The sequence below is a fragment of the Trachurus trachurus genome (genome assembly GCF_905171665.1).
Source record: "Trachurus trachurus genome assembly, chromosome: 8".
NCBI lineage: Eukaryota > Metazoa > Chordata > Actinopteri > Carangiformes > Carangidae > Trachurus > Trachurus trachurus.
Window position 1 is genome coordinate 21,733,949 of NC_139905.1, and position 23,401 is coordinate 21,757,349.

Consider the following 23,401-nt stretch of genomic DNA (forward strand, 5'->3'; position numbering starts at 1 on the left):
CGAGAAAGTGACGTGCCGCCCTCCCACCTTCCCGCCCTTTGCCACGAGCCTCCTGTCAACTCAACGGACAAGGCAGTAAAGTATTTCATTTTTAGCTCCATACGCACAAAACCCCCCATCTTATAGCATAGGCTACCTACAGGCTGTTTCTATTGTTGTTGTCATTCTTATTCTCAGCCTGTTATTCGAGTGCCTGTCTGTTGAACCCCTCACTCTGACTCCCAAGTCTCGCGGGATATAAAGGAAATAAAAGGCTGAATCAAACAGAGAGGAGGAAAAAAGATTAAGACAAACAGGAGCCGCCTATATGAAGATGCTGATGTGTGACCGCGGCGTCCAGATGCTCGTGACGACGGTGGGCGCGTTCGCCGCCTTCAGCCTCATGACCATCGCCGTCGGTACCGACTACTGGCTGTACTCGCGCGGGGTCTGCCGCGTGAAGAGCAGCAACGACAACGACACGAGCCGCAAGAACGAGGAGGTGATGACGCACTCCGGCCTCTGGCGAACCTGCTGTCTGGAAGGTACGTGATCAGTCTGACCGACCGACTGTCTGTCTCTCACAGCTGTCTCTCTCTCTCTCCCTGTGTGTGTGTGTGTGTGTGTGTGTGTGTGTGTGTGTGTGTGTGTGTGTGTGTGTGTGTGTGTGTGTGTGTGTGTGTGTGTGTGTGTGTGGTGGACGTGTCTATCCAGGCGCCTATAGGTTTGTGAAGCTGTCTGTTTCTCTGTCTGACTTTTCTCACACACACAGCCTTTCCTACTGTCTGACTCTGTCTATCTAACACCAGAGGAGCTTTGGTGTGCCCATCCTCTGTGTGTGTGTGCATACATGTCTGTGTGTGTGTATTTGCCTTTGTGTGTGTGTGACAGCATCCCATAATCCCTGTAACTCACTTCTTAAGAAGTTGTCCTTCCCCGAGTTCACGCTCACATCCCTTCCTCTGCCACAGAATACAATAAAATAGTCTTGTGTTCTTGTTCGGTTGTCATCACACTGCATAGCTGAAGGTATAACTAAAGCGCTAACAGGCACAAACACAGACAGCTGGCAGTGTTATTAGCCAGGAAACAGCACCGCTAACAAGTACCTGCATCTGCACACTCTTGCTGGGACTCTTGCACACAGCACATTGTAGGAGTTTGTTCTTTTGAAGCCATCTTGTCATCTCATTGTTGGGAGCCAGAAAACACACAGAGTGGGGCAACCTGTGTGGTGTTCAGATCAGGCGTCCATTTGACCACCACCGCCACTCCTGAGAGAGACCTGCTTCAACTCATAATGCTCATGATAACAAGCTGAATATAAGATGCATAGCCACTGTGCAATAGCACTATAAAATCAGCTTATTCCAGCTGCCATTACACTGTAAAAACAAAGATGTAAGAATTGCAACTTTGCACAAGATCTATTTGGAGCCTCTATTAATCATAACCTATTTATTCATAGCTCTTCGATTGTTTTAGTTTAGATGTAGCACTGGGTCACGTTTGATTATTTATTTTCATTGTCTTATCTTTTTATTATCATGTTTAATGCTGTATGTTATACAGTATTTGAGACTGAGTGAATGGAAGCCTTCCACTTCTCTGTGCCTTTTTACAATCAACTGCAAACCAAATCTATCCATGAGTACAAATTAAGTATCCTGAACCTGATGGCCTCCACATGTTGATACATAGATTTTTGGAGAGAAACTGTATCTTTATTCCTAAAACCTGAATACACCACAGCTAGCTCCACACAGCAGAAATGCAGTTTCACCTGTATGTAACACTGGTCGAAGGTGTGTAGCCACTGCTGCCAAGCATGCTAGCTTCAAATGTCTTCACTGCTCTCCCATTCATATAGTAATATCATGTTTCATGGCTGCACAGTGAACTTGAGAACATTAAACTAAAACTGGAGACGTGCCATTGAAAGATATAGGCTAGATTAAATACAAAAGTTGTTGCATAAACATGGGTGGCAAAAGGCAGATCTGAAACAGATCCAGAGAAGGGCAGGTAGGGAATAGGTATTTGAAGCAAATAGACATAATAAATGAAGATATGAAGTCAATCAGAGAGGTAAGTGGGTTTCTAGTTTGGAGAGCATCCTTAATGTTGATGTAGCTCCAAACTCTAGTATTAATATCTTAAGAGAGAACAAAGTTATCACTATGACGGGGCTGATAGATGTGTTTGCTGGGTAACTTGGAGGCTTGGACTTTGAGGTTACAATGTTTTGTAGATATGTGTGCCTCTATGTGTGTGTGGATAGATTGGAGTCTGGGCTTTGACCTTGGCAGCATGTCCCCTTCTCTACCCCTTTCCCTGTGAAACCAGAGATGCCGTAACACTATTCTAAAACGTGTCTTTTTATGTCAGCGAGATTTCAAGTCACTTGTCTGCATAGTAGAGTTTTCCAGTAAAATCCATCAGGAACCTACAAAAATTTACCAAAAGACGGCTTTGTTTTAGCAAATATTTGTTGATACTTAGTCATGTTTGCACTGTAAGTGTTACAAATGGCTTGGTAGCAGTATCCTGCTGACACTGTGAACAACCAAATACATTCACTGCAACGTGTCTGCCATCTCAAGCAATAACAGAAAACTCACTATTGGATTCAATGAGGATAATACAATATTTGTGTGTGTGTGTTATTTAGGGCTGCCCCCAAATAGTCGACCAAGCACTGGTCGACCAAAAAATCATTAGCCGACCAAAATTTCATTGGTCGATTGGTCGCAGGAAAAAAAAAAAACATTTGGAGCCGTGTCTTGTCAAAATTAAGCCAACATCAATGACTGAACTGTATATGAAAGGTTATAGGGCTTTTATTTTGAAGGGCCAGATACAGGAAGTCGTGACGTGACACTTTTTTTTTCTTTTCTTTTTTTACACGGCACGGCAGCATGGATGTATTAGCACGGCAGTCTCTCTCGTATCACCGCTGTCACCATTAGCGGTGCTGTCTGAGCCCCGGTCCCGTCCCACAGCGCTCACCGGCGGCCAGTCTCAGTGTCACGGAGCGGATCCATGATAGTCCCCGCTGCAGTCATAGACCCGCACCCATAGACATATGTCTATGCCTGCACCGCTCCACACCGCGGAACCCCACCCCCGCACCCCCGTCACAGCCTGAGCTCAGTAACTTTTTACCCTCCTCATCTACTGTGTTTACTGGTGATAAAAGGGCATTCTGCCGGTAATAACGGTGAAACCCGACCGGCTTGTTGTTGAATCTCGGACCCAACACGACCGGAGTCACGAGCATTAATTAATTCTCAAACTGACTGCGGGCAAAAAAAAAAAAAAAATTTTAATTTTGGATTTAAAAAAAAAAATTTCCCTCAAGGTGGGGGGTCGATTAGTCGACTAATCGCCATAAGTGACGACTACTGGTCGACCAACAAAATCTTTGGTCGGGGGCAGCCATAGTGTTATTACTGGCTTTCAGATGGCTCATTCGTTTTAGAAATTGAATTACAGTGCTAATATCAGTTACATCCAGCTCAGTACAAAGACAACTCCAGCGGTCATATATTTGTAAAAAAAAAAAAAAAAAATTAGAAATTCAAGTGAAGAAAGAGGACAAGTAGTGAGTGCACAGTCATAGCAGTTATTCTTTCTGCTGAATGTAGTGCATGATGTCAGGGGATCACCAAAGTTACCGCATTTCATCCTGAGGGGGGCACTAATGTGTTTACCAAATTTTAATAGCAATCATTTCAATACTTAGAAAGACATTTCAATCAGAGCCACAAACGTGGAGCCTGTGGTGGCACTGCAGGAAAAATCACACCAAAGTCATTAGGAGACAGCGTCAGGGAACTACTAATATCTGTACAACGTTTCATGGCAAGCCATCAAACAGTTGTAGTGATATTTGAGTCTGGATCAAAGTGGCGTACCAGCTGGCACTGCCATCCCTAGAGCCACGCAGCTAACTGGCTAAAAACACTGGCTTAACAAGCAGTTTGATGACCATCACAGCTGGACCGAGTGTTGGGATGCTGCACCTGTTGCTTCCCAGAGCAGCGCAGCTCTGAACGTCACCCAGGTGTTTGGGTGTTCTTCTGGCTTGCATGGCAGCTAACAAGTCAGAATCTCTTGTGAGACAATTATGGAGCTGTTTGAAGGCGTACTTCACCTCTTTGGCAGGCTGTTTTCCCCTGCCTCTGTTCTTGTGCTAAGCTAGGCCAAACACGTAGCTGCACACACCCAGCTAGATATCAGTCCTCTCATCCAGACAGCAAACAAGCCATACAAACCAACCTTTCCTGTTTATTTCTTTAAGACTCAGGCAGAGTCACCTCTGTGGAGTCAAACTTCACAATGAGTGCAGTTTTGTAAGCCACACTTCATTATGACTTGTCTCATAATTTACAATAAATGATTTGACTTTGACCCTCTGAAAATAGGAGCAAGTAAACTTTGTTTTTCCAATTACCGTTAAAAAGATTCATTGCCTCCAGTAGAAGAATGTGTGTGTGTGTGTGTGTGTGTGTGTGTGTGTGTGTGTGTGTGTGTGTGTGTGTGTGTGTGTGTGTGTGTGTGTGTGTGTGTGTGTGTGTGTGTGTGTGTGTGTGTGTGTGTGTCTGCATATTCCTGTTGTGTTTGTGTGTCTGATGCAGCCAGACATAACCATGTCATTCTGGGGGGCAAAAAAGGCTATTACAGGGCCAGATGGTGCAGGTATAAGGCTGCACCGAACACACACACACACTAATACACACGCGCGCATACACACACACTTATAATTGAATGAATAATAGAGAAATTCTAGGATATTCCCAAGGCACCAAATAAGCACAGCTGTGGGAGCAGTGCACCAAGCTAACACAATGTCAGCACAATGTCAGTGCATGTGCACATGGACACGCACATAGCTACACAGACTCATATGCGACAGACACAAAAAATATGCAGATGCACATATACTCACTCATGCACACACGCATACAGAATCACACAATGCACAACAAAAGTTCCTTTATCTCTTTCCTCATTCTGCCCATCTTATCCCCACTCTGCTCATCCCTCAGTCCCGGGTTGACACAGTTTTATAATTCATACACCTCATAAACTGACAGGAAATGGATGTCTCTGACTGCTTACATGTGGCTTGTACTCTTCCCGACATCAGAGAGTGAGTGAATGAGAGATAGGAGGAGGGGTGAGGGGTGGGGGGTAAGAACATCATGTATGCAGTGTTCTTACAGTAAATGTATAGGGCAGTCATGCATGTTCACCATGCTGCATATTCAGAACATTTTCCAGTGGCACAGTTTAAGTGAATACATGATGAGAGAGGAAGGAAGCCTCTATAAAGATATTATTTCCAGTATCATTCACAAAGGAGTGGAAGTTGATTGTTGTACGTTTCAAACTATATACCTGACCCCATTTATTTGTGCAAAATATAACATCTTATCGGGATAAAGAAAAGTGAAGGTTACTGGAAGTTTTAGGTCACACTGTAAACAGCTCTCGGCCAGCTGTGATCTGGATCTGCACAGTTTGGCCTCGTTGTGAAAAGAAAGCAGGAACTGAAAGACCAACTGCAGCAGCTTAGCTTTGATGGAAAGTCAGGGTCAGAACCAGTCTGACAAATAATTACTTAATCAAACCTTAACAAAAACAACATGCACACAGCGCAGTGATAATTAAATATGCAACACAAATAATAAATCAGCACTGCAAAAGAAAACACTGCACAACTCAAACCAGATTCAAGCAAGCAAGCCAGCAGGTGAGTAGGGCTGTATGTGAGTGTCTGTAAGTTCAGTGAATAAGCTGCAAAACAGTTCAACCAGAATCCGCAAAGGAAAGACAATCTGTCTGCTTCGGGTTTGACCGTGGTGGCCCCCACGCCACTTCATCGAGAGAGTCAAATGGAAACGGCGAGGTGATACAAACAATTATTATTATTATTCACTGTCGGGTCAATCTACTCACAGTACTGTCGGTCAGTCGGTCTGCCGTGCCGTCAGTCCGCTGTTGCTCCGCCATGACAGAAAGCTCCAGGTAAAGCTCCACACGGGGACAAACAGGCCACAGCTACAGACACCGCGCTTTAGGCTACTGTTAAATCCACAAACCCGCGAACTTTATACCGTGGTCGGGGAAACAGAAGCCGGGCAGCTGTCAGACAGACGAGGGGACTTCATGGAGGCACCGACCGTCCACACTATGCGAAACTTCCGGTGTTTTGGTTTTTTTGGCGGGGAACTACCGTGTGGTTTGTTTGTTGCCAGATTGGGGATTTATCCGTGGGATAGTAGGCTAGGTGAAATCTAGAGCTGTGACAGACAGACAGATAGACAGATATACAGATAGACAGATATACAGATAGATAGATAGATAGATAGATAGATAGATAGATAGATAGATAGATAGATAGATAGATAGATAGATAGATAGATAGATAGATAGATAGATAGATAGATAGATAGATAGATAGATAGATAGATAGATAGATAGATAGATAGGCAAGCACCCTCTTTGAAGAAGTAGCTACATTTTCCCTTCAAGTCTACACCATGTAGCCTATGTTACACTGGAATGAAAGGAGATGTCCTCAAAATTATGACTAAATAATCAACTAAACAAAAAAGTCATAGTAGCAAATGTTAACCAGAGCTATGCCACCTAAAGCCACGTACCTGCAATTAGCAACAAACATTCACTCTTATGTTTGTGGCTGGGGCGAAGAATGTGGATCCTTCAGTGAGGTCAAACACTGAAGCCACACTGCAGCTCTTTCCTCTTTCCAATAATTTCCTATAGATATAAGTAAATCAAAAATTAATCTTCAAAATGTTAATAAATGTAAGAATAGCTTTTTATTTAAAGCAACTTCAAAGCATCGCAAAGGTAATATTGTTTATTGCACAAATACTGAAAGCAGAAAAACACAGACAACATGACAATGTGTTCTTTTCACACAAAAAGTATCCCCAAAATCCACATCAAGGTAGTGAAATAAAACATTAATTGCATATGCTGTTAATGTATTGTGGTATTTGTGCAGCGTGTGTTTGGTTGGAATTTCTTTCCTGCAGTGTTTGAGTGTTTGTGTCTCTGCAGGTGTACTGAAGGGTTAAGTTCCCCCTGTGATAAATGAGCATGAGAAAGGCAGGAAATGAGGAGAGAAGCACAGAGGGGGGAGCTGTAGAGGAGGGAGACAGAGCATGAATGAGGAGCGACCAGAACGTGCATGAATGAAGCAGGGGAGAGAAGGTGGAGAGCGGTGGTGGGTGGAAAGTGATGGATGAGCTGTGCATGGCCTCAGTTTCAGGTGAATCTCCAGGGAGTGTTTGACCACGCCGGGGATCTAAATGATCACCTGGTAATAGAGAGAAGGGAGAGGGTTTTTAAACACAGACGGGGCCAAAAGCGATCACCCAGGTGGCTGCGGGAAGAGGGAAAGAATGGAGAAAACAGGAGGTGGGGGGGGGGGGGGGGGGGGGGATGAAGGACAGAGTGAAAAATGAGGTCACTGCTTAGGGAGGTAGGCATTAATTAAAGATGTGGGGTGTTTGACAATGTCTGGGATAAAAACAATCAGCTGACAGAGAGGGACAGAGGTAAAGATAGAGGGGGCAAGAGGAAGTGTTAGGGAGAGGATAGGGAATAGATGAAGAGAGTGTTTGTTCAAATATTCTCAGAGAATTTAAAGAAGTTAAAAAAAAAGTGTGAAAGAATGAGGGACAGCTTTGAGAAGAGATGTGGTGAATGTAGACAGTGTAACAATAAGAATGATTTTGCAGAATATTTAAACAATTTTTTTGAACTATTGGAAAAGCGTTTTGTATTGTATTTCAATTTGGATTTAACCATCTTTAACTCAGTTCCATTTTTATTTCTGGCAATACTTAAACATTATTACACATTATTATATCACTTTCCTATCTGTCTGTTGAATATAATGAAGCTACAACCAACAGTTAGTTAGCTCAGTTTAAGCTCAGAGAAACAGTTAAGCTGGCTCTGTCCAGCCTTTGTACATTGTAGTATACTTCTAACAAATTAACACAATATCTTCTTTGTTTAATCCATTAAAAAAATCAATATGTGAAAACAACAAATGGATGTTTCCCAGTGGAGAAATATTTCAGCACACAATCCCCATAAAGTTGCACAATGTTGCATTAATGCTTTGATTTTGTTTTTCACAGATTATACATACTGTATGTTAACAGAGTCAGTCAGGCTGTTTCACTGTGTCTCAGTTTCCTTTGTGTTAGTCTCCTGGCTGTAGCTTCCTATTCAGTCGACAGGCCTGAGATCAGTTTTGATCTCCTCATCTAACGCTCTATAGCAAATACTGTAAGTGTATTTCCCACAGTATCAAACTATTGCTTTAATGCTTCCACGTTGCACAGTGGGGGACAGGTCTGATATTCCTGCGAATAGCCGTCTTATTCTGTGTAGGAGGTATAGCAGAAAACACGGATGAATTAAATCAAGGAGACTCAGACACAAGAAGGCGGCATGAACAGTAACCATGTGTGGGATATGATCAGTCTCCTCCTCACAGGCAGACAGGGTGAGCAGGGGAAGGGAATGAATGGAGATTTTGCAAAGAGTTGATAATGGCAAACTGGAAGGGGCTGAGAAAGGATGGGCATCAGCTAAGGATGGATAATGGTTGACCAGAAGAGTTGTAAAATAAATTCCCCTGGCTTTGCAAAGAAGGGGGGTGAAGTCTTAGACAGAGTTAAGGAACATTTAGTCATGTTTTTAAAGACAGTATCAAGGATGAGCGGTAAAGGAGGAGATCAAGCAGGATAAGAAAAGTCTGATAGCGCCTTGGGAGTTAGTGGAGGATGGCAAGAGAGATGGATGGAAGGAGTGAAAGATGACACAGCAAAGGAAATGAGTGTTTTAATATGATAATGCACAAAGCAAAGTCATTTTCTAAGTTTGGTGTGGAAGAATTTGTCCGATTGTGTTAAAAGTCTTAGTAGAAATGGGGCAGCAACATATTAATGCCTGTGGTTTTGAAATGAGACGTTCATCTTATATGTACGGGTGTAATGTGCATATGTCCACATACTTCTGGCCATTTGGTGCTGGAAACAAGCCTGCATAAAGTGAGAGAAGATGAGCGAGAACGAGGAGGAGATTGGAAAGGGATGAATGGATGTTTTGGGAATGAGAGTAGAGAAAACGAGGTAGAGTAAAGGAGGGGGTGATGAGGAGATTTGAAACAGGAACAGAGAGACGTTCTGGAGGGAGAGAGAGAGAAAGAAACATAGGTGGATTTGAGGAAGAACAGACTGAGAAAAGGGAAGAACAGAGAGAAAGAGAAGAGGTGTGCAACCAAGCAGAACCTGTCTCGTTCTCTTTCATCAGTCATCACCGTGGAAACTAGCCTCTTCCTCTCCCTCTTTCCCCCTCTCCCGTCTTCTTTCTCCTCCGCCTGGAACAAGGTAATCAGAGAGAGTGAGAGAGGTAGAGACAGATAGAGGGAGTAAGAGAGAGAGAGAAAGAGGCACAGTCACCCACACTGAGCTGTCAGAGACGCTCGGAGGAAACAAGCAGTCCAATTTGCTCTGCTTTTCAACTTCCTTTCAGTTCCCTTGCTCATTCCCCCCCCTCTTTCGTTTTCTAGTCGACAAAACCATTTATATTCTGAGTGTATGTGTTTGTGTGTGCATGTGGCTGTGTTGTAACAGGCTTCTCACATGCAGTGTTTGGACCACATACCATCTGATTAGGGGCAGCTCGCCTGGGAACAAGGCTGGCTTCACCAAAAACAATATGCCAATGGTCATTTGTTCAAATGCCTAAAAGAACATGTGTTTGTGTTTTACTGAGCAGGACCTCTTGTGGTCGCACAAAATATGACTGTAGTTTCTAGGAAGCAAAGGAGGAAGTAGCACTGACAGTAAAAAACCTTGTTAGGAGGATGGTATGGAGTGGTTTTAACAATAATCACTATTTAGATTAGTGTCTAACCAGCAGTCAACATGAATTTGCTATTGGATTGATTAAGAATTCGGTCCACACATTAATGCTTCTTTAATAGTTAAATTCAACCTCTCTGATGATCTCCTGCATCCAGCACCATCATCAGGTCAAAAATGTATGAGTCCAATGCTTTGGTTTGTGACCATCTTCCTTTCATTTCAATGAAATTGAAGTGATTTGTAAGTTGTATTTGGCACTACATTATCAAATATTGGCATGCTAACATGCTACACTTGAATTGAACATAGTACTTGCTGAAAAGGAGCCTGGTGATGTTAGCGTGTAGCAGCACCATGATCATGATTGATCCATGCTCTTTCTCTAACGCTACGTCTATTCCTGTCTTTGTAGTGATCATTTTTGATGACAGTTGTTGCAGGATAAGGCGGGTCAATTTTACGTGAATTTTAACATTTTTTACACTTCAACAATCTACCACTACACCGAAAGTAAATGTTGCTGACAGTTCTACTCAGATACCAGTGTTTCCCATAACATTTTTTTCCCACTGTGGTGTTTTGTTACTGCCCGTGTCCTGTAAATCCTGCCAATGCTCTCCTTGACCTTCCACTGCATCCCTGCTCTCCTTTCCTCCTTGCTTCTCTTTCCTCCCTCTTCTGCACTGCCAGTCTGGTAACACAATGTCATCACATACATTAGGCATCATATAACTAGCACTTGTATTAACTCCAGTCATGTAGGTGTATCGTTCAAAATCACTACCAGCCTGTTGATATGAGTGATCATGTGAAGTTTTAGCGGCAGTGTTCGCGTAGGGATCATTATAGCATTATCTTAATGTATTGTCACAAATTATTGGTTGGCTGCTCATTTTGTTAAAATGTTTTCCCTGTAACTCTGTTGTAGATTTGTAGATACTGTGTGTGTGTGAGAGAGAGTATGTTGGATCAAGGACAAACAACTGGCATCTCATGACCAGCACATCATAATCACGGGGGCATGTGGACACTGTTTGTGTTGTCTCCTTTTAACCTTGATTCGGGCACTTTTTCTAGTGGAATATTTAGTATGCATACTGCATGACTTGCCTGTAATTTCACAAGCAGAACCAGACCGATGCGGTGGACCTATATTTATGTTAGTTATGTGCTGTATGCTAACTAGTCAGGGTTGTCAAACTCAATATGATGACATTGTTTGTTTTTAAGAAAACACTTCTCGTCCTCCTCATGGGCTGGTTTTCTAATGCAATTTTGATGAGATGTTGTAAATGCTGCACAGAAGCAAGTTGACCAGAAAAAGTTAGAAATAAAAGAAAGTGAAAGAGAGATAAAGGAAAGAAGGTAAGCAGGTGCAAAAAGAGAAAGATGTGGGGTAAAGCTAAATGATAAAAGTGTGTTATAGCTCTAATAATAGCCAACGGATAGTCAGTGAAATGCATTGTGTCCTCTTGGACCTGCTGCAATACTGTTTTCATACATCATTTTAAAATTTGTGCGTGAGCGTGTGTGTCTGACAGTAACAGCATATTCCACTCAGTAGGAGAAAGTAGACCCCATGACACATAAGTTAAAACATACAGACACACGGGCCGACAATCATGAACACACGAGACTCCCATCCCCATTCGCTGTGTCCCATAATGCCTTTCTGTGGCTGTGGTTGCAGCTCTAGCCTCGGGCCACCCTGACCTTTGTGAGGCAAATGTCTCCTGATAGATGGGGCCAGTGTGTGTGCACGTGTGTGCCTGTGTGTGCACGTGTGTGTGTATGTGTGTGCACATGCATGTATGTGTATGTATGTGTTTGTTCATTAGTTTGTTTAATTGACAAAAACAAAAAAACAAGCTTACAGTGTGATACAGTCACTAACAAATAAGCAGCATGTCATTGTAACTTTATGCCCAACTGAATGTGTGTGCGCATGCGCATATGGAAGGGACAGAAACTAAACATAAAAAAATATTGATATAGGATATAGATTATTATTGACATACCTCTTGTGTTTTTTTAGGGAAGTTGTTAGGATATAAAAGTTGTGGATTCATGTTGATTGTATTCAATCTGCCACCTAATGATAGTGGCGGTGAGATTCTAATGATTTCTGTTGTGCTAGAGGGAAAATTTGTTTCTAAGCGATGTCTATTGGTATTTAAATCAATAAGGAGACATCAGTCAATGAGAAATTACTGATGGATTAACATTATAGCCTGTAACTGGACAACATCTGTCAGAGATGTAAGAGTAAAATGTAAGATTCTAAAATATCAATCAAACTTTTTTCTGTAGCACCTCTCATTACTCCTTTCATATGAACCTTGATGTATACTCTGCTATGGATAGGGCCTCAGACATGATGGTAAATACCTCGTCTAGTTCCTCATTGTACAGTTGAGTTACAGTTCATTATCTGTATGAACAATTGAACCTTTCTGTAAGCAAACTCCACCTGATCAGTATACAGATTATATCCAAGAAGCAACTGATATGGTTTTGCTAGATTTTTTCTGTGCACATTTAACACTGAACTGCAGCATAATTGGCAGTGCAGTATGAGTGAAATGGTTGCACTGTCAGAGAGGGGTTGCAGTAACCTCTGCCTTCATCAATTACAAGGCTATGATTGGTGATAGGTGCAGATTTGTGTAAAAATTTTAGAAATTTTAATTTCTGAAAGCAATGAAATATAAATGACGAATAAAATGTCACTGCCTTTTACTTGATGTTATTGTTTGTGCCAATGGATTTTCTTTTTTAGGAGGTGCTTTTGTGTAAAATAGACACAATTAATTTAAAGCTTATACTACCAAGAGTTACTGTAAATGGGGAAACATAAGCAAAACGAAAACAAACCTGCAGCCTGGCTTTGTAGAGGTCGTGCTGGTTTCTCTGTGATGGGATCATGAGCTGGTTTTGACACTTGACATAAGCCTGTGTGACAGCTACTGACTCACTCTTTGATATCGCATTTGGAGGTAGTTCACCAAAACCTCAGAGAGGGCTGAGCGGTATGTGATACACCCACCTACACACACACAAACACACACACATGCAGACAGTGGCACCCTGCAGTTGATTGAGATGATTCATAGGGTTAAACTGCCACTATGTTGGATCAGTTTGTAAAAAAAATCCATAGTTCATATTTGTCCTACTCTACTCTAGGTTGGCAGCTTGTCAAAGCTGTTTGCACAAAACCAACCATGACTTAAGGTCACCTGTAAAAAAGAGGATTAAGTTACAAAAAAAATGTATGAATGTGAGCACACCCCAAAGCTGGACACTCCAATAAATATGTCTTTTTTAATTAAGCTCAACAGTGATGGATAATTTAAGTGCAGTGATTCATGAGAAACACGTCAAATCACCGGTTTATGAAAACAATTAATTTGTCCCTTCAGCTGTGGTCAGGCCCAGGACCATAACCTCCTTGGTGAGGGTACAGCAACGGAACTACTTATTGAACTGTAACTAATAAAATATGCTAATGATTGATAACATGGCATAATGATATTGTCATCAAATTTCACAAAAGAAAAGGCCAAAACCAATGCCTTCAGTTTGCATGAGGCTCTCAACTCTATGCCCATTGATTCCTGAAGAGGACAGTCTATAAAGAACAGGTCAATATTACCAGACACCAGACCTTTAAGCGAAGTTTGACCCATGCGGCTACCACAGAGTGATCAGCCGGCTGAGCCTGCCCACTGGGCTGATCAGCACACATGGCAGTATTGATCTCTCTCCCTATTCCTCTCTCATTCTCTCCGTCTCCCTCCAACGACCCACCGCACTCCACCGGGAATCTGTGTGAAAGCTGATTAGCTTCTCGGTGTCCAACATGCACCAATAATCATGGAGAAAGATTGAAAGTTGTCACAATAATTGACCTGGATCTGCACACATGGGTGAATACATAATAAAATGAATATTGTTCATGAGTCGAGTCAAAAACTGGACTTTCTGGAGTATTACTGGGTAATGTCTAAACATTCCCCATGCAGTCTTTACTAACACATCATTATAATGCACATGCTCAACTGAGAGTCCAACAACACTATAGTCTTAATACATCTGCTTGTGTGCGTGTGTGTCTGTGCATGCAAGTGTGTGTGTCATTCTCTGGTATGTCAAGTTATTCATTGCTCTTTAAATCCAAATGGTTCAATAGAAACCATCCATTTCAAAGGCAAGAGGTATAATGAATTTCCCAGTAGGTAAACACAAGGCAGAGCTCTGAGTGATGACGCTTTACACTTTGATGTGTTCAACGGGAACAACAACATCCAATTAAACGAGGCCACATCACAAGATCAAGTGAGCAACATTCAGCGTTTTTCTTACGGTCAACAAATCTCAGAAAAAATGATGCCACTGAAACACAGTGTCAGTGTTGATTTAGCTTATTCCTCCGCTGAAAACTATTTAAAACACATCAGTGAGTCAAACCACTGGACTGGGCAACATGTTACTTCATTACAGCGAGCATGGGCACACCAATTTACAAATGAATGAGTGCACAAAACAGATAATGTATAAGAAGATGGTAAATATAGATTAATGAAATAGATAATATGCAACCAGTATGTATTTTAAAGGGACAACAAGGAGTTTTGGAAAGCGAAGTGTTTTCACACTACATTTCCCATGAGCCTCCGTGCGCACAGTGAAATTCTTGGACCGGGGCAAGACGGACGAAAGCGAAAGCATCTGCCAAGAATGTTTTCATTGATCAAGAATGAAAGTCGGAGGTTCGAAGATGATCAGATACCGCTGTAGTTCCGACCATAAATGGCGATTCGGCGGTGTTATTCCCATGAACTGCCGGGCAGCGTCCGCGAAACCGAAACTAGGAAATGCTGGGTGAGCCGACCACTAATAATAATAACAAAATAACAATGAAGACAAAAAAATATATTTATCGAAAATAGACCCATGGGGGTAACGTAGATTCATCCACATTAGTATGAGACTTTTTTTATAACCAAATACAAACTCCTCGTTGTCCCTTTAAATCGTGTGTAGTTATGTAGTGGGAAAATCTAATCTTGATTTTCCTCAATGAACCTGTTGATTTTATTTACAACCACAAAAGCATTAAAATGATCAATGAAATTGATATTTTCATGTGCATCACAGCATTATGAATGTGTGCAAAGATAACACACATGTTTTTGAATGAGTCGTGTATCTGTAAGGGACTATGATGCTATGGTGTGAAAAGTTTACAGAATATGACTTTATTAAATCTAGATATCAAAGACTGGAGGCCACAAACGAATCAGAGTCTTAGTCAGAGTCTTTGTTACTATCCCTGACTGCATGAGCGAGATGAATCAATTTATGAATGATTTTCTGAGTGTGAGTACTGGAAAGAACCTCTTCATATGCAAATAAGCAATTAGGTTGAGTCGTTCATTTGTTCATCATCAGCCTCTATCCTCCCGTTTCCCTCTAATTCCCCTGCGCCGTTTTACCACCAAACCTCTTTCAACCAGCACTTCCTCTCTCCTCATCCTCCTTCATCCTCCTTTCTCTCCTCTTCCCCTTCACCCCCTCAGTCCCCCCTCCCCCCCTCTCTCTCATACGTCCCCTGTGGTGTTGACCATGTGCGAATGGGACTGAATGATGGGTGGGAATGGAGCTACATGCAGTGTACACACACACACACACACACACACACACACACACACTTACGCACTTGCATGTTGTGGAAGTGTGTGTCTTTCTGAGTGTGGACCTGTTGTGTACGTGTGTGTTTGTGTATGTGTGTGTGTGTGTGTGAGAGAGGAGTTCTTGTACAACGGAGGATGAGTCACTCTGCCTGACACATGGTACACGCTCATAGAAGACTGCATCCTCGTCAATACAACTCTCTCTCTCTCTCTCGCTCTCTCTCACACGCACACACACACACACGCACAGACACACATCAGCTGACATACTGATATAAACAATCTAGATACACAGGGCTGAAGGCTTTTACTTACATGCATGATTGATAGTGTTCATGTATCAGTTTAATGAGCTTGCTTGATGTGTGTGTGTGTGTGTGTGTGTGTGTGTGTGTGTGTGTGTGTGTGTGTGTGTGTGTGTGTGTGTGTGTGTGTGTGTGTGTGTGTGTGTGTGTGTGTGTGTGTGTGTGTGTGTGTGTGTGTGTAAACTTAATTCCATATTTTCTGTAGCTGCTGGTGTGTGTGTGTGTTGTTTGTGTGTGCTGGGTGTGATAAGGCTTTTCATTAGTGTTTCCCACACATAGCCTAAAGGCTACAGCCCTGCTCTGCATCATCTGTCATCTCTCTCTCTCTCAAATTCAAATTCAAACTCTCTCTCTCTCTCTCTCTCTTTATTTGTCTCCCTGCTGATTTTTCTGGTCTTAGTGTGTATTTATGTCTGCATACAGGATGTTTATGTTCACTCACACTGCAATACAATCACACAAGAAGACAACTGATTATTAATTGACAAACAGCAAAATCCAACAATCCAACAATCCAAATCACTGCCGAATTTTCATTTGCTTGTTATTCAGTTTGAGTGAATGTTACTGTAGATGCTGCCATTACCTGGTGCAAACCCAAACTATACACAAATGTTGCCATGTAAGCTACTGTTACCTAGCCAACAAGACAAAGTCCTACTGCTTTCAAAATAACAGAAAGTGGTGCATGATGGGTGGAAATGTGTGATTTATAATATTCTAAAACAGCAAAACCATATGTGTGTGTATGTTTTTAAGTTGAATAAATATTATTTCACCAACTGAATTGCCTCTGGTGGGACAGTAAAGACCTGAAATGAACTCATCTGTTTCTCTGCAGGGACATTCAGAGGAGTGTGTAAGAAGATTGATCACTTTCCAGAGGATGCTGATTATGAAGCGGATGCTGCTGAATACCTCCTCCGTAAGTCTGATACGAACACACAAACACAAGACATGTACATATGCGTTTACACACATGGAAATGTTTGCAGCTGGCCTTCACTTTTATTGGGCCCTTACCCTATTTTAGCCCCCAGAATTCCTGTAACCCCTTGAGAAAGTAAGCAAGGCACTCGGAATGATGATACAGTATTTCATTCAAGCCAAATCTCGTGAAATGTCAAATGTGGTTCTGTTTGGAGTATCTGAGCCTACAGTTCATTTGTGGAAAGCCTGAATTAGAGCATGCAGAGCTTGAAACGTCCTAATGGATGGATGGGTTTATTAAATTTGATCAAATATGAATAATTCATCTTATTAAAGCTGAATTATGGGATATGTAGGATCCAGCGTTTTGGGGAAAAAAATGATTGAAGGAATAGTTCACCCAAAATTCAAAATTCACTCATTATCTACTCACCCTCATGTCGACTAAGGGCTGGGAGAAGTTTCAGAGTCCTCCGTGCCTTCTCTGAGTTACAGGGGGGGTCTGCGCAGCACTGCATGTCCGTTGCGAACGGAGCTCACTTTTCTTTGTCCAAAAAGACACACCAAAAGACATCCAAATACCTCCATAGTGCTCGTCTGTAATGTCCCTCTTGTATTGAAGCCTCAACATGAGAAATTGTTCCGAAAAAAATTGAATAAGTCTATGTTTTAAGCTTGTTTGTAGCGGAAGCTCCAAGCACTGCTCTTCCTGGTCCGTCCAAATCTCGCGCGATTTGCATTGACACCCAGTTCACGGCTCCGCAAATCGCGAGAGATTCCGGCAGAGCAACACTGGGAGCTTCTGCTACAAACAAGCTTAAAATATAGACTTATTTAATTTTTTTCGGAACAATTTCTCATGTTGGGGCTTCAATACAAGAGGGACATTACAGACGAGCACTATGGAGGTATTTGGATGTTTTTTGGTGTGTCTTTTTTGGACGCAGAAAAGTGAGCTCCATTCGCAACTGTCATATGGACATGCAGTGCTGCGCAGACCAGCCCTGTACCTCAGAGAAGGCACGGAGGACTCTGAAACTTCTCCCAGCCCTTAGTCGACATGAGGGTGAGTAGATAATGAGTGAAATTTGAATTTTGGGTGAACTATCCCTTTAACATTTTAAGTTGGGATATCTGGAAAAGCTAAATAAAATTCCTAGCACACACCCTCAGTGATCACCTGTAGTGCCACCCAACTGTTCTTTAACCCATCACCATTGCTTTAACTGAAGTGGCTGGGGGAAAAAACCTCTATGGAGAGAAGGTTTGACTGATGATGAGTAAATTATTACTGATTAGATGGATAGAACAGAGAAACATGAAAACATGGTCGAGAGGTTGTGCACGTGTTGTTCAGCTGTTCAGCTGTTGTTCAGAGGAAATAAATGGAAAGCACAAATTTGAGTTTTATCAGCAAATACGAAACATTTGAGAAAAAGCATAGCTGTGATGAGAAAATGGAAAACGAGGGGAAAGAAAGGACCTCGTCATTTCTAGATACATCAAAAGAGTGACAGGAATGAAAAGGATGCAGTCGCAAAGATAGAGAGAGGGGTGGAATACAGGAGGGAGCTCTCCCTACCGTAAACATGGAGTAAAGATAGATGCAATGAAAAAACAGCTATGAAAAAAGCAAAAAGGAAAATGGATTCAGCCTGTGCTTCTTTTTCATTGCTCCACTGAACACAGAGCAACATCCCCAGAGGCAGCCAATTAGATCGTAGGCCTCAGAGCTGGCCAGCCAATGGGGAGCGGGGACCTAGTGACCGGCATTTCATACAGCCCAGGGGTGTGGGCCATAGGGGCGGGGCCTGCACACTCAACCACACGACGCCACTGGTCACTGCAGCTGTCAGTCATGTTGGACGTGTTTTGTATGTAATTACACCAAGAAGACGCACTAAGACATAAGCAGATACACAATAAGTAGGTGGAGATATCTAACAATACCACACAGCTCTTTTCTTCATGACACACTGTTTGCAAATATCCTTCAATATGCTATCACATCACGCACATATGGGGCTCTGGCAAATATTTCACTCTACTGCAGCCTCGGTTTCATACTTATTATTTTGCCTTGCATATGTGTCAGTGCGGCTCTCCATCTGTCTTGGTTTTTGTCCATATTTTTCCTCTACATCCTTCTCTCTCTCTCTCTCTCTCTCTCTCTCTCTCTCTCTCTCCCTCTCTCCCTCACCCACTCTCTCTCTCTTGCAAGGCCTCTGAATGCTGTAACATGTTCTGGATTCAGACTAAGCCAAGCATGTAGCAGCACACTGGCTCATGTGTTTGTGTGTGTCCTGTGTGTATGTGTGTGTGTGTAATGTGGCTCCGTCCTCCAGCACAGTGGATTCTGATTATGACATTAGTGTAGTGAATTAGAGGGTGCTCGTAGGAATTTTGACATTGGCAATGACACGGCAACTGTCTTGTGTCTCTTTTTTTTCTGTATACAAATACTGAAAAATGTGTGACTGCTTGCATAGTACAGTGCGCCATCTGCTATTTTTAGGTTTGCACTTCTGTATGAAGCAAACAGACAGATTTACTACAAAATATTTTAATTTATTTGAAAAATAGAACAGAGTAGAGATGAGGACAGCATTTGCAGAAACCTTGTTCCTGTACTTTAATCACATTGCAGTGCCACAATATGATTCTATTCATGACTGGAAATGTACTAGGGAGATATTATTTCAGAGTCACATGTGAAGACATTATTACAGAACATATAGGGAATTTAAAAATAAATTAATGAATGAATACAAATAAGAAGATCCCAAATCTAATCTTCTCGTACCTATCAAGCATTAACTCATAGGGCACAGTATCACCACCATCTTAATTACCCATCTTTACAAATCTGTGGCTGTTTTCCAGCAACATAACATAATTCTGGAGGCATACCCATAATTAAAAGTGAAAATTATATGTTTGGTGTTTGAGAGTCAAAGGTATTGCTGGTTCGACTACCATGACTTTGAACCAAAACATTCATGACACAGGAGAGCTCCCTCCTCCTTTCTGTCTGAAAGGCAACAGCTTAACACAGCAAAAACATCTGTATTTTTCAGTTCTAAATGTGTTCCCCCCCTTATTTGTGTGTGCACAGGTGCTGTGCGTGCCTCCAGTATCTTCCCCATCATGAGTGTGGGTCTGCTGTTCCTGGGGGGGCTCTGCGTGGCCGCCAGTGAGTTTTACCGGAGCCGACACAACGTCATCCTCAGCGCAGGAATCTTCTTTGTCTCTGCAGGTTAGTATGTGTGTGTCTATTTGTGTGAATTTGTCTTTGTTTTGCAGAGAGGGAGTACAGTGGTTACCAGGATGTACATAAAGCAGGTCCAAGAACAAAAGGATACAGCTTATACCACATACACTGACCCTACTGCAAGGTGTAAAAAGGTTCAATTATAGAACCACATCCTTGGCAAGAATCATCTAATTTTGACCTGGATTTTAATCTCCTGGGCAGCAGATGGTACTAAACTAGTGTTATATTGATGGAATATTTACTATATTATTTTTTGATTACCTTTTGCCAAAATAAGTGCAAGGAAAATTTAACAAATGAGAGGAGACAATGATACAGTAGATGGAAAATGGTACCAATAGTCTTGGAGTTACTGATTTTCAACAGAACCAAAACACTATGTTTTTCTCTATAAATGTATTTGATTTGGTGTTTAAAATGAATACTACAAAAAGTTTATAGGGAAAAAAGGACTCTACTTTGCTACTCTACTTTCAAACAGAAAATCGACATAGACAGCAACAAAATAGCTCCTCAGTATGGACGGTCAGAATGACAACGTTATAGTTCATAAACATTAATGAATACAGGATGTCAAGCAACGTCCAGGTGCTGCCAAAAGATAGGACACAAGCCACACGACGTCTTCTCCGTGAAGACCTGCAAAGCCGACAGACCACACACAAGAACACACAAGGGGCTAAAGCGAGCACACCATTCACACATATAGGAGAAAACAGGGGGAGAGAGAGAGAAAGAGAGAGATAGGGACACAACCTGGATGCTTATGTGCTTAAGGGAATAAATTGAGGGCAAGAAAGACGCAGTGGTTATCAGGAAGTTTACAGTAATCTCCTCGGCAGGACAACACGGACTCATGGACTCACTGAGAAGCAGCAGGCTGTAATATTTAAATGTGCTGATGTCCATCGCCACAACAGAACTGTTCAATACATTAAAACTGTCACGGGTGGCCACTGCGTTCAAGATAGCGACAATAGGCTATTTTGTGCGTATGGGTCTATGAGTGTGTGTGGTCGTGTTAGTGTGCAATGAGGCCACTTGAAACAGAGGACGTGCAGCACTCAAATATTTGTTGAAGGAGCCCGTTTGGCGTCTAAAACACACAGAAGGGCCTGTGTGAGGAGTCGCACTGTGGAAACTGGACACAGTAGCTGATTAATCAATCAGGGAGAATACCATGATGCCTCTGTGATGCACTGTGAGGGTGTGCGCGAGCAAACACATACATACTCACACACACACACACACAATCTATTTACGGCCACTCATAAAAACACACACACATGCTTGTGCTCTTGCCCCCGACACACAAAAAAGGCTGTAATTGCTGTTCAGTGGGATGTGTAGGGTCCCATCGGGATTTGTCGTAAATTTATGAAGCCAAATTGGTAATTATTTACCACAATAGTGTGGGGCTGATTCTGGTTAATTACAGCTGGCTAATTGTCCCCATTCTGTGCGTTCCACCACACTGCATGAACACTGTATTGTGGACTAATGATATGGAATAAGAGAGCCCAGCTGTGTGCAATGGCTCTCCAGCGTTTCTATCAAGCTCCACTCCCCTCTCTCTGATGCCCCCTCCTCCTCCTCCTCCTCCTCCTCCTCCTCTTTACTTTCCTTTATTTCATTTGGCTGTCTCGCTGTCACTGCTCCTCTCTAACCTTTCCTCTCCATTGCTCTCACTACTCGGTCACTCCACCGCTCCCTCTCTGTGATATCTACCTTTTTGACTGCTACAGTTATGTGCAGTTATGGTGCGTTCCATTTACCACCGAGGTCGAAATTTGAAGCCGGGAATAACGTCACAGCCGAGTTGACGTGCGTTCCAGTTATGAGTCAGAAAAGCATTCCTTTTGTTGGCTTTTGTTGTTTTTACCATTGTTATATTATGTGATAGATGTCATGTGAAAACCAACATATACTGTATGTATAAGACAAAAACAAGACTGAAGTGGCTAAAAAACAGCCTAATGTACAGATTGTATTCACTGATGTGTGACTAATGCACAAAAGCAGCCATCTTGGAAGTTACTTCGGGTTTCTGAGCTGGAATTAGGACTTCAGGGTGCATTTCTGATGACGTACGCAACTGGGAAAATCGGACTTCCAAGCTCTAACGCAACGCACCATCATGCTAACAGCATGAATGGCAATGCTGGTCAACCAGTCTGCCACTCTAGTCACAACCAAAGTACAAATTATTGAATGTTGGATGGAACCATTATACCATTAACGTGTTATCATATGGGTGTATTAGCTTAATGACTTTAGCAATTAGCTAAAAGCGTCATTGTATCTGACATACGTGACTTTATCCACTGCCTCTCTCTCCTCCCCCTCCAGGCCTCAGTAACATCATTGGGATTATTGTGTACATCTCAGCTAACTCGGGCGACCCGGGCCAGAGCGACAGCAAGAAGTCCTACTCCTACGGCTGGTCCTTCTACTTTGGCGCCCTCTCCTTCATCATGGCAGAGATGGTGGGCGTGCTGGCCGTGCACATGTTCATCGAGAAGCACCGCAAGCTACGGGCCAAGTCCCGCACCGAGCTCATCAAGAAATCTGCCTTCAGCCGCATCCCTTCCTATCGCTACCGCTTCCGGCGTCGCTCCAGCGTGCGTTCGTCCGAGGCCCCCAGCCGCGATGCCTCGCCCCTGGGGAAAGGCGGCTACACGGGGCCCGCCGCCTCCGAGATGCCTATGTACACGCTGAACCCGCGCGAGGCAGGCAACGCCGGCAGCAAAGGTGGCGGCATGGGAGGGCTGCTCAACTCGGAGAGGGAGTTCCTCCAGAGCAGCACGCTCACTAAAGACTACAGCAAGGACCCCAACCGCAGGACCACACCCGTCTGAGAGGTGCTGGCTGCAGATATCGCCCAATCAGAGTATCAAGGAGGAGAATGATGTGAAATATGTAGGGGGAGTATGGGCAAAAGCAGGGGCCACACAGGGTTACGGGGTGGGAGAGGGGTTTGATAAAGTTTGACTGTGAACTGTGAACTTTTAGCCTTTGAACTGTGAATCCTGAGCCCTGTGAGAGATTCAGTGTGTGTAGCAGGGTCGGTTCTGATGAAGAAGTTGTTCCCAACTCCACTTTACCACATATCACTGTAGTTGTACTTGTAACTCCTTACATATGAAGGCACATTCAATTTATGTTCATGATTTTTATGTCCATAAATTGAATTTTTCAAAGAAGTGACAGAATTGAACTTCAGAAAAAGTTTAGGAGCATATCGTTAAGTGGTTCACTGTCTGGGGCAACTTCTCCTATAAATGAAAATTATGT

At 42.7% G+C, this 23,401-nt stretch overlaps 1 protein-coding gene across 1 annotated transcript; it reads left to right on the forward strand.

Moving 5' to 3' along the window:
- Positions 1-307: 307 nt before the first annotated feature.
- On the forward strand, positions 308-22,965 carry cacng3b (calcium channel, voltage-dependent, gamma subunit 3b; the record flags this gene model as incomplete). The annotated part of the gene is made up of 4 exons (XM_083976418.1): positions 308-524; positions 16,745-16,828; positions 19,949-20,089; positions 22,457-22,965. 4 exons carry the CDS (start codon positions 308-310, stop codon positions 22,963-22,965), a joined length of 951 nt encoding a protein of 316 aa, XP_083832544.1.
- Between the last annotated feature and the right edge of the window lie 436 nt (positions 22,966-23,401).